Source organism: Aythya ferina (assembly GCF_964211825.1).
Source record: "Aythya ferina genome assembly, chromosome: 5".
NCBI classification, from domain to species: domain Eukaryota; kingdom Metazoa; phylum Chordata; class Aves; order Anseriformes; family Anatidae; genus Aythya; species Aythya ferina.
In genome coordinates, this window is record NC_140301.1 from 42,076,355 (window position 1) to 42,091,915 (window position 15,561).

General features: G+C 53.6%; 1 protein-coding gene and 1 long non-coding RNA gene across 13 annotated transcripts in view; one reads left to right on the forward strand and one right to left on the reverse strand.

The window, feature by feature from the left end:
* The window catches only part of LOC311438135 (uncharacterized protein), a 75,664-nt gene that overhangs the window by 15,781 nt on the left and 44,322 nt on the right, over positions 1–15,561 (reverse strand). For 11 of the 12 annotated variants that reach the window (XM_084522233.1, XM_084522243.1, XM_084522242.1 and 8 more), the window contains 5 exons: positions 12,960–13,244; positions 7,200–7,273; positions 6,683–6,768; positions 5,739–5,778; positions 4,655–4,735 (listed from right to left, as the gene is read on the reverse strand). In XM_084522233.1, the coding sequence (XP_084378359.1) occupies positions 4,655–4,735; positions 5,739–5,778; positions 6,683–6,768; positions 7,200–7,265 (273 nt within the window). In that variant the 5' untranslated portion in view covers positions 7,266–7,273; positions 12,960–13,244. Of the gene's footprint in view, positions 1–4,654; positions 4,736–5,738; positions 5,779–6,682; positions 6,769–7,199; positions 7,274–12,959; positions 13,245–14,476; positions 14,655–15,561 lie in introns of those variants that run through there. The other variant, XM_084522240.1, reaches the window with a different exon arrangement.
* On the forward strand, positions 8–3,864 carry LOC311438136. The gene is made up of 2 exons (XR_014693942.1): positions 8–1,821; positions 1,893–3,864. It is a non-coding gene; the product is annotated as an uncharacterized lncRNA (long non-coding RNA).

The window sequence follows — 15,561 nt, forward strand, 5'->3', positions numbered from 1 at the left end:
GCCAGGAGGAAAACACGTGTGTGAGCGTGCTGCAGCCTCCTGGCACGGCGAGGCTGAGCAGCTTGGCTCTGCAAGCCTTCGGTCTGAGCTGGCACGGCTCTCACCCTGAGCGAGGTAACAACGTGTGCGCTATCTCTGGAGCAAGCATGGGGATCAGGGATGAACATCTGAGTGTCCCCCTCCTGTCTCCGTGTGTGCCTTTCATGCATTTCACAGATGCCTCTTCCCTTTTTCTTGTTGTAAGGCCCCCTCTCTCTCTGAATAGACCATTAAATTTCAATGGGAAACAGAAAAAAAGAGCTTTTGTTCCATCCCTGACTTCTCCCATTAAAAGAACACTTTAAAAACAAAAAGCGCCTTACATCTGAACATTTTCCACGCTTTCATTCATCCCACCCTCAAAATGCCCTGCAGCTGCACTGCAAAGCCAACTGCAGCATCCCTCCCGGCTCCTGGGGCCGTGGGGGTGCTGCAGGATGCGCTGCGTGTGCCCAGGCTCCAGCCACAGGGGCTCACATTAGGACAGGATCATTTCCTTGGGGCTGGGGGACCCCATAGGACCAGGTGTGCTCACACAGGCAGAGCACAGCAGGTCCACGTCCCACCAAGTGATCAGTTCGTGCCGCCTGGTTTAAACCTATCCGACCTCCTCCAAAATCCCTCTGCTTTTTCCAGGAGGCTGGTGCAAGAGAAGGGCTGGGACTCAAGGGAAAGCATCGAGGCGGGCAACGTCCGCAGCAGGTTTTCTGGTCGTGGTCCTGCAGCTCTGCCTTCCCCTCCATCTGCTGCTGCCACCTTTCCTTCCTGGTGCATCTCGCACAACCAGCTGCTTCTCTTCTCACCTGAATTTTTAGCACAGGCCTGGGCACAAGGTTAAAGACTCGCAGCTCTGCTCTGTCGCTGCCTGCACTGTGGCATGATGCTCACTGAGTTAGGGGCTGGGCAAAGCTCTTGGCCCAAAGAGCTAGTGTGGGATGAGGCAGGAGGCCTCATTTATTTTATTTATTTATATTTATTTCCGAAGCATTAGGAGAGATCAGCTGACAGTTGCCAAGGTAGAGCGAGATGCTCAGCTCGTGGGAAGAAAATTATTTTGTTTTGCATTCTCTGAAGTGGTATTGTTGTACCGTAACGAGCACAGCCCGCGCTGGCGTGTAGCAAACGTCTCTAATGATTTTCTCTGCATGAGAGTGCAGCAGGAACAAGGGAGTTACCAAACATGCTGCCATCGAACCAAGCCGAAATGCCTCTCTGTCATTTATCTGAGGGCTTGCCTCCTCCCCTAGCCTCCAAAAGTGCAAGTGATAAAACCTCAGTGCCGTGAGTCACGCGGAGTAAAAATGAGCAATTTTCCTCCTTCGGGAGACTTGAAGGAAAACAGGGAAGTTCTCAGTAAAAGAGGCAATGGTGCGGGGAAGGAAGAGCAGGTGATGGGAATCCCACTCCACGGGAAAAATGAAGAACCCTCAAGGTCACCACCTCTTGGCTCTAATAAGCTGCTCAGTGCTTGCAGCTGGGGAAGGAGGGCCAGGACTGTGACCCATGCAGACAAACCCCAGCTCAGGAGGAGGAGCGAACACCTTGGTGCTTTCCAGCTGGAGATGCAGGTGGCTGAAGCGATGGCTCAAGGTGGGCACGTACATTTACCACAACAGCCACCTCTGGGAAAGAGGAAAGTGCTGCCTGCCTTCGCTTACATCAGCATAATGAGGGAGGAAGCCAGGAGTCCTTGTGAGGAAACCCGACAGAGAAGTCCTCCCTTAGGAAGTGCCTGGGCTTCCCCTTGCTGCCAGGGCAGACGGAGCTGCTGGAGAAAGGAAGGTGAGAGCCTGAACCCCCCAAACAGCTCAAAATACATAATGCAGCAGGGAAATATTCTTTTTTTTTTTTAGTAAGTCCTCTGGTGAACCCCAGAGGTGGAGCCTTCCACCACCCCGCTGGACACGCAGCAAGGACGATGCAGCTGTGATGGCCATAGCACAGAGGCTTGCCCGCTAGCACAAGCCCTTTCCCTCCCTGGGCTATTCCTGCTGGCAGCACTGCAGCGGGGACAAAACCTGACTGGGACAGCCCCTGCCGTGCCAAACGTCACCAGGCTGTCCCCAGCAGGAGCAGACCGCTCCCTGCCGGGGGTCTGTGCCCGTCCCTACAGAGCCCCGATTCATCTCAAGCAGCCCAGTGACCTTTAGCAGTGACAAGGCCACGCCTGCATGCAGAGGGAGGCTTTGTCTAAAAACCTGCCATCTCTGGCCAAAGCCATCCCTCTCCCAAGGTCCTGCTCCCTGCAGCCTGCGCACGGTGCAGACAGAGGTCACGGCCTCCCCTCAGCTCTCAGTCCTGCGGGACCGATGCTTCTGGCTGAAATCCCGTTACTCCAGAGCTACAAGGAGCGAGTTATCCTGCTGTCGGAGCACACTCAGCATGGTCTTTTTTCCCCTAAACTGTGCTGCCTTAACTGTGCATGCTTATGTAGCACTATCAGGGCGTTTCCTAGCATCCTAAACCCAGTCATATAGGTTAAAAGAGCAGGGGAGGGGACACATCACCTGGTGCTGCACCCTTAGTTAGACGATTTAATACTTTGTCACAGGTCTGGCACACATCAGCTCTGCAGGGCCACGTGCTCTTTGCATGCACTTGGGCATTTTCTCATCCTTTCCCTTGTGGCAGCCAGGAGACAGCACGTAGCGCCAGGGAAGGGCAGCGTGACATCAGCCTGACATCCGTGCTAGGAACAGCCCCGGTGTCACTGTTTGTGCTGACATCGAATCCCACTGCTATAAAGCGTGGCTGGAACAGCTCCGCAGACAGCTCTGACAGGGTGAGAAGCACCAGGAGCCCCAGGGCATTGCTTTAATTACGGCAATCTGAGTTGGTGCTTGTCTCCAAACAGGTTATACCAGGAGTGATGTTAGGTGTAGCCGTGCCCCACTGGGCCAGGCCATAGAGCAGGGCTTCTCCTGCCTTGTTCCCTAGCATCTGCGGCAGCCACGGCAGGCAGCCAGTGGCCAGCAGCACATGGGGCCATGCTGACACGCTGCTCAGGGAGCAAAACCCAGGCGTGCAGCCTTCCCCAGCCTGCAGCCACTGCTGAACCAATGCCCCCAGGCTGGGGGACGCGGGACATGCCTGGGGAGGGCACTGCCTTCATGGATGGGTGTCAGAGATGGGGGGAGGACGGGTCCACCATGGCCCTTCTCTCCCGGAGAAAGCCTGCAGGTCCTCTTGGGGCAGCTTTTGGTCCGCTCAAGAGCAGTTCAGCAGCTCACACCCCTCCCAGCTGCGCAGCACGTTTCACAACAGGCAAGCCGAGGCAAGGACCTGAGCCCCACGCAAGTGCTGAGAGATGCTGCAGCACACACCCGCCTGCACGAGGAGCCCAGAGCCCCTCTGCACAGGCTCTATCAAAAGGAAGATCAAATATAAGGCTCCTGGCGTCAGCAAGAGGTTTTTTTCCCTAAGACAACATCCGAGCCTTTATTAAAATAGCAGGCAGACGGCGTCTTGTGACACTTGGGCTTCTGTCACAGCAGTGAAGTGCTGAAAACAAACGTGAAGATGAACAGCCACGCAGCTGACAGGCTGACTGCTCAGGGAAGGAACAAGCCCAACCTGCTGCTCACTGCAAAAAGCAGATCAAAAGCTCGTCGTGCCTCCTCAGCTAGGAAAAAATGCAAAGTGTTTGACGGGCATCACTGTGCTCCCAGCAGCAGGTTCTCCTTTCCCTGTTGTCCTTCCCAGTCCATTTATGAGCTGCAGGCAGCCGTCAGCTCGTGGCAACACGCATCTCCAAGCGGCCTCTCTGCTCCCACAGTGCTGTAGCATCTCTCCTTCAAAAATAAGGATGCAAACAGCGTAGCGGTCCACACAAAGGACAGACAGGGATGGAAAAGCGGCCAGGTGAAGGATGCAACCTGATTATTTTTTTTTAAAAGCACTTCTTGTGCTTCCTAGGGTCTTGCTCCCTGCCACCTGGCACTGAGCACGGGGCTGTGCAGCAGCTTGAGGCACTCGCTGGTGGCTACCAGCAGCAGCACAGGGTGGCCTGCGAGCAGTGCCACCGGGCTGCCAGGACCATCAGCACCGAGTCAAAGCTCCTTTATGCTCCCTCCGTCCGCTGAGGGGGCTGACGCCGGCTGCCAGGGCAGCCAGGCTCAAGTCCTCCAGGGGACAATGCCTCTTCTGTGTCCAGGAGTCATGAACCATTTAGAGGCTGGTATAAATAATAACGTCATTTATTCCATGACAAGAGCTCTGCGGTTTTCTGACACAAAGACCTGCAAGAGGCCTGCTGGTAGATGGCTGTCAGGCACCTCGCAAGCTGAACACCAAAAGCCAAGAAGCAGCTGGGTGGTGAAAATCCTGCTCGGCTCCTGGGGCCTCACGTGGGACCCCCATCCCTCGGGACACCCCAAAGCGTGCCATGCAGGCAGCATTTAGGAAACCATTTTTAATAACACTCATCTGAACAAGACCTCCCCTCTACCGGTAAACCAGCCAGCTCAAGGAAAGATTGGAAATTTTCAAGACTGATGGGTAGAACTAGGCAATATTTTCCAGTGATCTCTGGTTCCTCTCTCAACGTTTTGAGAGCCTGGTTCACAGGCTGCACCATCACATCCCGCCTCGCACACGCTCTTCTTTTCCACCTCACCTTGTCACTGTTTCTGTATTTGCCCCATTTCTTCAGCATCTTCAGCCACTTGTCCACGCGTTCGATTTCCTGCTGTTTTTGCTGGTGTGAGGGGGAAGAAGACAAGACAAATGTAAGAAAAAAAGTTCCAGAACATGCTTCCCAAAAGAATAAAACTTCATTCTCTTTAGTTTGAAATTTCTCACAGCTGAACTTTGCATTCAGCTACGTGTAAACACCTTTTGCTGGGGCCAGGAATAATCCAGAGGTGTTTGCAAGAGCTGGCAATTTCAACCCACGGCCATTAAAAACGCAGTGTGTAAACAAGGAGAGGCGCAGGCTTGGCAGACAGAAAGCATTTCCAAGAGGAGCATCCCTCGACAACAAAATCCTTCTGGGTTCAGCGAGCCTTGGACCATTCTGCATCACCTCTGCCAGAAGGCAGGTGGACATGACATGCTTTAGTCCCAGCTAGCAGAATCCCAACGGAGAAGCCAAACATCCATAAACCAGACCCCAAACCAGTCCCTCGGAGGCAAGGTATTTTATTAGATGAACCGAAGCAAAGAGCTGTTACTGGCCACAAAAGCCCGCTCACAACCCAAGCTCCCACCGACACCTCCGCTTTCCAGGTGAGCTTTAACCTCCTGCAGCTGTGGCACGGTGCCCAGGGAGGCTCGGCTCTGTCTCAGAATAAAATGGCTTTCTTTCTGCAAGCAGCCCCGTGTCCCTGTAGGAGGATGTGCTGCCAGCTCGGGGCACAGGAGGATGGAGCAGGGTTACCCACAACCTCTGTGGTCTTCCCCCGTGCCTTCAGTCCCTTTCTAAGCTGCAGCCATTCAGTGCCATACCGCAGCCCAATCGAGAGAAGCTTTTCCCAGGAGGAAAAAATGTGCAAAATGTGCTTTAAAGTGTGAGATTTCACTGCAGCGTGGAGGAAAAGAGGTGCCTGACACTACAAATAAAAGCTCCAACAAGCGGTCCTGGAGCTGCAGCATGCAGAGTGCCCCCCCCTGCTTGTTGCACTCTCACTTGCACATTCGTTTCCCTAAAAGCAGGCTGACAAGGATCTGAGAACCACATCAGCAAACCCGACAGCTCTCACCTTCTCCTCCAAGGCGGTGCGGGTCGGCAGCTCCTGCTCGCTGGAAAAGCAAGGGGTGACAAGGTTAGCCCGGGGGCGAGCAGGGCAAGGAGCACAGCATGCTGCGGGTCCCTCTGCAGGGAGCCACGCGGCTCCAGGGCTTGGTGCCTGTCCTGCAGCTGCCCCTCTGGGCCACAGCCCGCCCAAGGCACCAGCCAAAACTCCGTGGGAGCTGCTTGGGGGATATCAAGCACGGATACTGCTGGAAACCCTGTGCACACTTGGGCATCCATTAAAAAAAGCAGGGGAATTTTGAACAGCAAGTGCTTTGAATCCCCCCTGCTGCAGCCAGAACAGCCACTGCTCTTACTTTTGTTGTACATCTGAAAGAAAAGTCGCTCTTTAAACATTCTTCCCAGCCAAGCGGTGTGCATTTAATCCCTTTGTGCCCTGCTTAGAGCAAGGATTTCCTCAGGGAAGGAAGAATGATCAGATATCTCTTCTCTTCCTACACAGCCCTGCAGCAGCAGGGGCGAACACAGGATGATCTCCTTCAAACAAATGCCACAGGCCTCCAAGGAGGTGCGTGAGCAGCAGCCTGCAGCTCCTGACACCAGGTGATGGGAAACCACTCTTCCCCAAAGAGGACAGCAAGGAAAAGGACATCAGGACATCCTGACACCCCCCACCTTTAAAAAAAAATAATAAAAAAATACCTTTCCTACTGAGTGGTTATCTCAAAACCTTTTGTTTTGTTTCGCTCATGAAGGTCCCCATGAGCATTTTGAGGCAGTTTTGGAGGGCTCTGAACGTTGCCTTGCAGCAGACTCAAAGCAGCGTGTTTCCCCCCCCCGGGTGGCTGAGGGAGGAGATGCCCCCAGCCTCTCCTCCAGCATCTGGGGCTGCTGGAGCCAAGGCACAGAGCAGCCCGGAGCCAGGGCACCCCGCAGGAGCGCAGGACTTACTGCAGGAACCCAAAGCGGTCGGTGACTTTGTAGAGCGTGAAGTCGGCATCTTCCCACGGGTCAATCTCGGCTCCCTCCTGCCTGCCCTGGGAGCAGAAGGGATGCCCGTGAGCCACCCCCAGCAGCAGGAATACCCCGGTGCCCACACCCCGCTCCCCCCAGCCCCAACGCGAGCACAGAGCAACAGGCCTGGAGACTAAAACCTGCTCTAAGGAGGGAAACACAACGCAAACATGAGAAAAATCTGCACCACTCAGCTTCATGGGGGTGTACCTCGGTGCTGATGGGCACGGGGCAGCTTGGTTTTAGGGGGCACCAAAGCACTGGAAGCCCAGCACCTTTCAAACTATGGCCTGAGCCAGAGGATGGGATCCACGAGGAAATCTGGGGACAACATGAGAGGGGATGTGCGGGCAGGGAGAGACTGGTTATGGTGGAGACGCTTTGGTTACCCCTGCTTGACCACCTGATTAAATAGCTGCAGCCTTATTGCTGGGGGAAAGGACGAGCTTGGTACCTTCTCATACTTGGCGACGATCTCCGCTTTTTCCTGGGTTATTAAAGTGTCTATGTCTTTCTTCATGTCAGAAGCTGTAAGGCAGAGGGAAAAAAAAAAAAAAAGAGGGGAGATAAGTAAATGTGTACACAGCATGGGAAATATTTTAGGCAAGTGCTAATAAGAAAAAGCTTTGCTGACAACTTCAGCTTCCAGCCCTATCCCAAAGCTAAAATTAGGCTGAGATTGAAAAGCCTCCGTACAAAGCATGCGTGGAGCTTGCATGCACCCAGCACGCCTGCCAGCTCCTCGCTCCGCACGGGGAGCAACTGAATTTGAGCAAGTGGGAGCTTTGTCTGCAAAGCCGGCTGGAGGATGAGACGCTGCGCCTTTGTTCCAGGCGCACACGTGCCTGTAGGAAAGGCACCAAGCTTTTAAAATTTTTAAAATGGAGATGTGGGAGCCAGCCATGCTTACCGCAGAGCCCCCGCGCCACGCGGTCGCACGCCAGCTGGGATGAGAGCAAAACGCCCAGCTCTTGCCCTCAGCCCTGGGTGTGAAGCCACCAGAGCGGTAGGGGCATCTGAAGGCTGACTCAACATCAAAGGCAGCGCTAAAAGGAGAAATGTTTGCCTGTGCTGGTTGATGTGTGCACACGATAAACCGGCCTCTGGGCCATCAGCACCCACACACATCCCTACGAGAAGGGCAACGGGGCAGCGAGGTGAGCACAGAGCCCCCACCTGCTTTGTGATCGATGTGGGGCTCGGTCGTCAAACGCATCTCCTTGTACAGGCCCACGGGAGCATCCTCCCGCTGACCAAAGCTGAGCCTGGAGGAGAAGGCAAGAGCAGCTCCACCTCATCCTCCTCCTCTTGGGAGAGCTCAGGAGCTGCCCCACTGCACGCAGCGCCGTGAACGGCCCAGCCAAGACGGCCACGTCACCTCCCCGAGCAGGCAAGGTGCCAGAGCGCTGCAAGCAATGCCACCCACACCTTCGGGCTCCAGGAGCCACCCTGTCCCTGGGCAGGGAGGAGGCAGCGGGGACACCCCCAGCCCACGGGGGACACCCCCAGCCCACGGAGCACGTTCCCAACCACTTTGTAACCGGGCAAACTCCAGCCAGTCCCGGAGCTTTCCATCTGCTGGTAGCTTCCCCGTGCTCCCCTTCCTGCAGCGTTCAGTTCTTATCCCTTATTATTATTTTTTTCAAGTGCTCCCCATGCTTCTGCCGTGAGGCGTGAACCCTGCTCGCAGCGGGGGGACAAGCAGCGGGCAGTCACATCGCGTTACCGCCCGCGTGGCCACGTCTCCACAGGTCCCAGATGGGAAGTTTGCGTTTCAAGAGGAGGGAGGGAATTCAGCTCTAACGGGGTTTTACAAATTGCTCAGAGTTTGGCCATTTCTGAACGCTTATGAGGACAAAACCTCTTCGAATAGTTTGTTAGAAAGTCAGGCTGCTTATGCTTGCTCCGAGGAGACTTTGCCTGCTGTAAAAAGATTTGGCAGGGCGGGGGAAAAAACTGTTAAGAGCCACCACAACCTTAAACTATTTCCCCCGCTGCCACACAATGAATCATCCAGTGATTTACCCAGAACATCTGAAAGCTGAACGGCTTTAATAACACAGTCCAGAGATCTCTCGTAGGGCTTGAAGCACGGAGCTTCATGTGGGATCTGTTATGGGAAAACAGCACATAGCGAATCCTAACCAGCTGCAGGGTCAGAAGAAAAGCCCTACCCACCTCATTTTTACTGAGCAGATCAGTTAAAAACATCCTTTTCTATTTGCCCACGTTAATTTGAGGACACCCAGGGACCAATGGACAGCATTGAGGCTGATGAGCAACGTTTGAATTGGCCACTCAATGTCAGAAGCGCTATAAGTAAGAGGGAAGGCAAGTAGGAAAGATTGCTGCTTTCTGAAATGAAGACAGACCAGCTCACCTCTACAACCCCAAAGCAAATCCCACTTGTTCACTCTATGCTGTCACTGCAAATGAGCGGGAACCCTGGAGCTGCCCTGACCTCCCCCGAGGAAGCACCTCAGTCCCCTCTGGGTGTAGGACTGAGCTGGCTGAGGCTCCTCAAAGAGCAAACTCTTTCAATTCACAGCAGGAAGGGAATGTCCCTGTTATTTACTCCCCAACCAGAACAGAGCAAGGACAAATACATTAAACTGCACGTTGTTCTACTCTTCGGAGCCACGGATCTTACTTAAATTGCTCCCCTGGCTTTTGCTTAACGCGTGTTAGTTGTGGCTTTGTTTTTTCACGACGCAAGGTCTGAGTGGCAGCCTCACTGTGTCCTCTGTCATATCTTCATCTTCTCCTTCCTGTGGCTTTCTTCTGAGAAGTTTAATCAGAGGCAAATTTGCTTTCCTGACCCCTCCTTACATCATTTTCCGATTGTAAGGAGGCTGAAGAAATGAGACCCTTCAGGTGCTGCTAAAAATACAAACCTTCTGCAGGCTGGAGGGAAAAATAAACTGTGTCAAATTAAACATGCAAGGTGTTTACGAAGTGGAAATTATTCTGTCTCTAACCTCATGCTGTAAGAGAATAACCAGAGGAAGAGCTACTTGGTGACAACGGAGGGTTCCCACAGCAGAAGAACGCAGCAAGACCACATTTCTTTTGTCCTCAGCCTACGTGAAAGCCTCCCAGGAGCCCCAGACTAATGCAAAGTAGCCCGTTTTGCATCTCCTGCCTGGAACACGCATGCTGGTTCTTTCTGCTGCTCGACAACCCGAATTTAGAAGACAACTCCAAGGCAGACAAGAAGGTTGATGGCAATGGGGCAAGGCAGAGCTGCGCTCGCTTTTGCTTGGCCGCCCATTTGTGCAGCCAGCATAGGGGGTGCTGGTGGACAAGGCCAGCTGCCACCCCCCGAAATCTCCATGGAAGAGCCAGCAGTGACTGTTTTGTTTGAAGGAAACCAGAACAAACATAGAAAATGCCCTCACATCACAGAAATGGCACCGGGGTAAGAGCTGGCTGCCTGGCTCCAAACCCCAACCAACAACACAGGTTCAATCAGCTCCAGCCCGTACTTACCTCGCTTCTCCGCTCACATGCACCAGGCTTAGGACTTCTTTTTTTCCCCTAAATACACAACTCCAGTGGCTCTCTCCAGCTGCCCAGTTTTCTCCTGTGGGCACTGTATTTTCCTTTTATTTTATTTTTTTTTTTTTGGTGACAATCCCACATTGCGGAGCAGCCATGAACAGGAACGGTAAGAATGCATCAACAGTTCGGGTATTAGATGATTCTGCTGTGATACAAGCAACAAAGCCTCAAGCCACGGAATTTAACTAACAAACAGAGTTCTCAAGTAGTTCCTTTTAAAAATAATGAGTAGAAGAAAAAACCCACAGTCTGCCATCGCCCACAAAATGTGCAGCTCCCGGTTTACGCTTTAAGGGATGAAGAACTAACCCCAGTAACAGCAAGCAAAAAGGATGCTCCGTGAAAACGCGCGGTACTGCCTGCCCACACCGATTACCTACCTAGCCGTGAGCAAATGCAAACTCTTCACAAAACATCGAGGTTTTCCCTAGATGAGAACAACTTTCCTGATACTAATTCACCGTGTGGGATTTCAAGTGTTGGCAGCAGCATGAAGGCGTCAGCATCAAACATCCACGACTGTGTGCAAACACTCATCTTTAAGTCAAGTTTATTCCCTAAGAAGTCACAGATTTAATTATTATTATTTTTTTTTGTCCCATAAAATCGTTATCATACGTAACAGTAAATACTTAGGGAAAGTGGGGTACCTAAATCCACGCTCTGCATTCCTTGCCTTTAAAGTAGCCCTTGAACCTCCATGGCGCTGCTGTAGGGCAGCACCAAACAAACTGGCCTGAGGGAAGCTGGCTTTTAGGAGAGCGAGCCCTGTCACCTCAGCTCTTGCTCTTCAGCCTCCCAGCAGCCAAATCCCTCCTGAGCCACAGCTGCTGACTTTTCAGTTTTCTCTCAGCCTTCTTACAAGGAAAATACCAGCTTTTTACAGACGTGCAGATTTTAAACTGCCGTGCTGCACCAGTGCGGGCTGTGCTCACCGTTGCCCTCACCCTTCTGCTGGACAGTAGGTCTGTAATAACCTGGCATGAAGGCTTTCGAGGGAACATGCCAGTAAATCCCCTTTTCAGTAAGCACAGCATCACGTTCTCACCGCTGGACCGGACTCGCGGATGTTCTGCAAAGCAATTTGCCAATATTTCATCCTGCAGGGAAGCAGCCACTCAGCGCGCTCGAGATTACAGCCTCTGTGTTTTGGTTTCTTCTCTGTCTGCGCTGCGCCCACCAGTTACAGCAAATTAAAGGCAAGCACGACACAGGCACGCAGCCAAATTGCAAAATCTCCAGGTCCCTCCCCAAGCGGAGCCATCCCAGCCGCCTGCACCCCTCCTCAGCACACCCCAGGGCAAAGCACTCAGAGCCTCCACGTTTGCTGCAGCTGTTGCAGAAGCGCAATTCAGCGCTGCCCAGCTGCACCCGAGCCCATGAGGACGGGGATTTTAAGGCTGGCTGCCTCTCTGAGCAGCAAGGCACTGATAACTATTGCCCTGAAGAAGAAATGAGTTTGGGCTAAAGGTGTGTTGGAGCCCTGAATGTGCCCAAATAACCTCTACAGACTGCCATAAGGGGAAAAAACGTAGTGAATCAAGCAAGTGTTGCCACACTGTTCTTAAATACTGCGCTAGTTTGCATCAGACTGAAGCTACTGTGGAATAAAGTCACCAAGGTACATACTGGCGACCACATCCACTGCCATCGAAACTAAGCACGCCTCTGTTCCTGTTTCGCCTTCTATTTTAAAAGCACGCTTTAGCTACTTTAAACCTTTAGCTGCCTCCGATACGAGCCAGGCCCTGCCATTTCCCTGCGGGGAACGTGCCTAGGGGAGCTGAGCTCCAGCTGTTTGTCCCAGGACACCTCCCAGAGCTGAGCCCCCGGTGTCCCCAGGCCGCAATGCCCCGGGCACAGCGGCCACAAGCAGTGCTGGCACTCAAGTGCAGCCCTGCAGAGCCGCCCCACAGCCCTGTGGAGGAGCAGCTCAGAAGAAACAGGCGACAGAGCGCTACAAATCCCCCGGGAGGGTTTATTCAAGCCCACGGACAGGCACCTCAGTGTGCTTCAGAGCACTCGCAGCCAGCTGTAGGCACTGAGGGGGCAAGCAGCAGGAGCCCACAGCTCTCCCTGGCTGGGGCGGCTCGGCACGCTCCGGGCTGCACCCTGACATCCTCACTTGGCAGGACCCAGGTCCCTCTCTCTGCTCAACAACTGATGGTGACAACAGCGGATGTCGAGCTGTAGGACCTCCAGTCACAGCCGCCTGGTGGTTTTGCTAGAGATTTCAACCCAAACAAACCGTCCCGGTCCCCTAACCATGGCTTTAGGCAGCCTCAGCCCCTGGCTTTGATACTCACTCCAAAAGTGGCGCTCGGCTACAGACGGGCCGCAGGAAAGGAAATCAGACCTCCACTGACAGAGTGAATAACAGCTTCAGGAATGAAACTGCTAGCAGGCAGAACGAACCAACATCCAGCAGATCCCATGTGCATGTTTATTTCCTTGACTACGACAAACCCAAGAGTACGCAGACGTGCTTTTTTGTCTTAAATAGCATAAGGAGCACTAAACCAGCTGAACTGCAGGATTAATGTTTCAACTGTCCCAAGGGTCCTTGGAAATGACTGCCTACAGATTCTGCATGGCAGACATGTTACAGAACAGGCGTGGCAACGTGACCCGGTGCCCAGCAGCATGCCCTTACCTGAGCCTGCTATCAGGTGCCGAGATGCATCCGTTCAGCCGGAGCTGTGCTCTCCCCTTCGGGCATCTAACCGGCCGCGAGCCTTCCTCACCCGGAGCAGACGTCTCCGCCGTGGGGCGCAACGAATCCCGGGGCACGCCGGGTCCCTGGGCCTGGCTCAGGCCCCCCGCTCACTGCAGCTCTGTCCTTGGCGGCCCCGCGGTGCCGCAGCTCAGCGCCAGCGGCTGGGAGAAGAGGCAGGCTGGGAGGCTCTCCACACGCGGGCTCGCTCTTCCCACGAAGTCACTGCGAAGGAAGCAAGGAGTCGGTGAGCTTTCCGTCCCCGGCACTCCTCAGAGCCCATGACAATTTTGCACCAGCGGACAGGCTGCCTGAGGCACAGCCAGCAGAGGATGCTCCGTGCCCTACCCCGGGGCTGGAGAGCTGGGGTTGGCTGAGCTCCGTCCCAGCACGTTCAGTTTCTACCCAACACATCCAAGCAGATAAAAGCAATTCAAAAGACGGTGCCCAACGTGGAGCTGTAGTGACAGCCTCAAGAACTGGTATTTCTTCCAAATTTTAGCAGCGACAAAGCGAAAACAAAGACACGAAGGCTGTCAGCCTGCACTCTGCAACGTGTGGGCATGTGCATGTTGTGCAAGTGACTTTGAGGGCCGTGAGCATATCCCGTGGCTTTGGATGCCGAAGCCGAGCAGTGTTTCGGCTGGTGAGAAGCCTTCCCAGGACAAAGCCGACGTCCTGCAGCAGATCAGCCTACGGAGTCCTGCGGCCACAGCTCCAACATCGCCTCTGCTGCGCCAGGATGGTCTGGGGAGGGGATTTTCCTCTCTCAAACAAATTTTTAATTCTCACCTCAAGCAGCCCACAGAAGTAACGCCCTGGTTGCACAAGTGTGACAGGAGACTTGGCTCCGAAGCGTGATGCTGCTGTTAGAAATGAGCGGGGAACCATGCGCGTGTGCCCGCCAGGGGAAGCACGGCTCAATTCCACCCTGAGAAACTGCTTCAGCAACAGTCCCACCCGGCCTCACCCCAGAGCACTCGTGATGCACTTTCCCTCCCATTCCTTTGCCGTCACCCCCCCAGCACAGCGCCTCAGAGCCCCCAGGGGCAGGCGGCTTCCCACGTGTTCCTTGCTGAGGCGGACACCATGAGCACTGAGTAACCTGTAGCACAGACTATGGTACCTATAACGTTGTCCTTGAGTACCCCATAACATCCTTGCACACGTTGTAACGCAAATTGCTCACATTTTCCTCTGTCCCCCCAATTTACATCAGGTTTGCAAAGCACAGTGGAAAGCTGTGGGCATGAGGACGACACTTTGCTGCAAGTATCACCAGACTACGGCATGCGGTGAGATGCAAACATAGGGGCCAAGCCTTTTCCTTACAGAAACACTTAAAGGTGAGGCTGCGTTTCCACACTATCCACCCCCCTCAGGGCTAACACCCTGCGTGGCAGCAAGTGCAACCTCAGCCTCCTCCCCACCGTCCTCCTCGTGCTCCCAGCACTTACGTTTCGCTCTCATTTTCAGGCAAATTCACCGTGGCGTGCCCTGGGGCTCAGGTGGAGGCTTTCTGACCTGGGCTGAGGCAGGAGGGGAGAAGCAGGGAGGAGAAGGAGGGCTGGTGAGGAGGCTCTGACAGCAGCTCCTCCCTACTCGCACTACAGCAGAGCAGCTTCGGTGCTTCTGCAAAGAGCAACCGCTGCGATGCCAAAAGCCACAGCTTCAGATGTGAGCTGAAGCCCTCGAGCAGAACTGCGGGTCTGCAAACAATTCCTCAGCAGCTTCTATTTTTAGACCTCACAGGGAATAAAAAAACAACTTTAAAACAACAAAAAAATCTAAACATTTGCTTTAGGCTCTTTCTGCTAGGAACTCGTCTTCTGCAGACGACAATAAAGGAAGATGAATGAGTTATGTTTTTTGTTGTTGTTAAGCTTCACTATTTAAATGATTTCTCCTTGACCTCACTAAAAAAAAAAAAAAAAAAAGGAGAGAAGTAAACTGGGAAGTGCAAAAGTCCACATGCTGCTTTGGGAATTGAAGACTTATTTTCTCTTTACTCCGTGTTCCCCCCTTCCTCCATTCCAGTGTCTATAAAAAGGCGAGAAAGACGGAAAAAAAAAACAAAACTCTTTTGGATGATGCACGGTGCTGGAAAGGAACAGGATAAACACAGAGTTCAAGAACTGACTCCTTCTGGTTGCTTCAGGCTGGAAGAGCAGCTTACATTTCTTTACCAGCAAGCCACGGGAAGACACGGCGATGATCGCTCTCCACTCCATTGTGGAGCAGGCAGGACAAACCCAAGCGCTGCTTCCAAGCACGGAAGCGTGGTTGGACCTCAGCAGCCAGCCAGGCAAACTCCAAAGGGAGATCCAGCACCAGGATAAAACGACCCGGAGGCGGCTGCACTGCGAGTGCTGAGCGAGAATCCAGGCTGGGCGGCGAGACAACGCTTCAACCCCGCTGAACAGGGGAATAGCGGCCCTCAGATGCTCTGGGAAGGATCTGCCAGACCACAGGCTCGTCTGATGTGAAGGACAAGGGCCCACGGCCTGGGCAGATTCAGATTTCCCCTTGGCACCACGAGAGC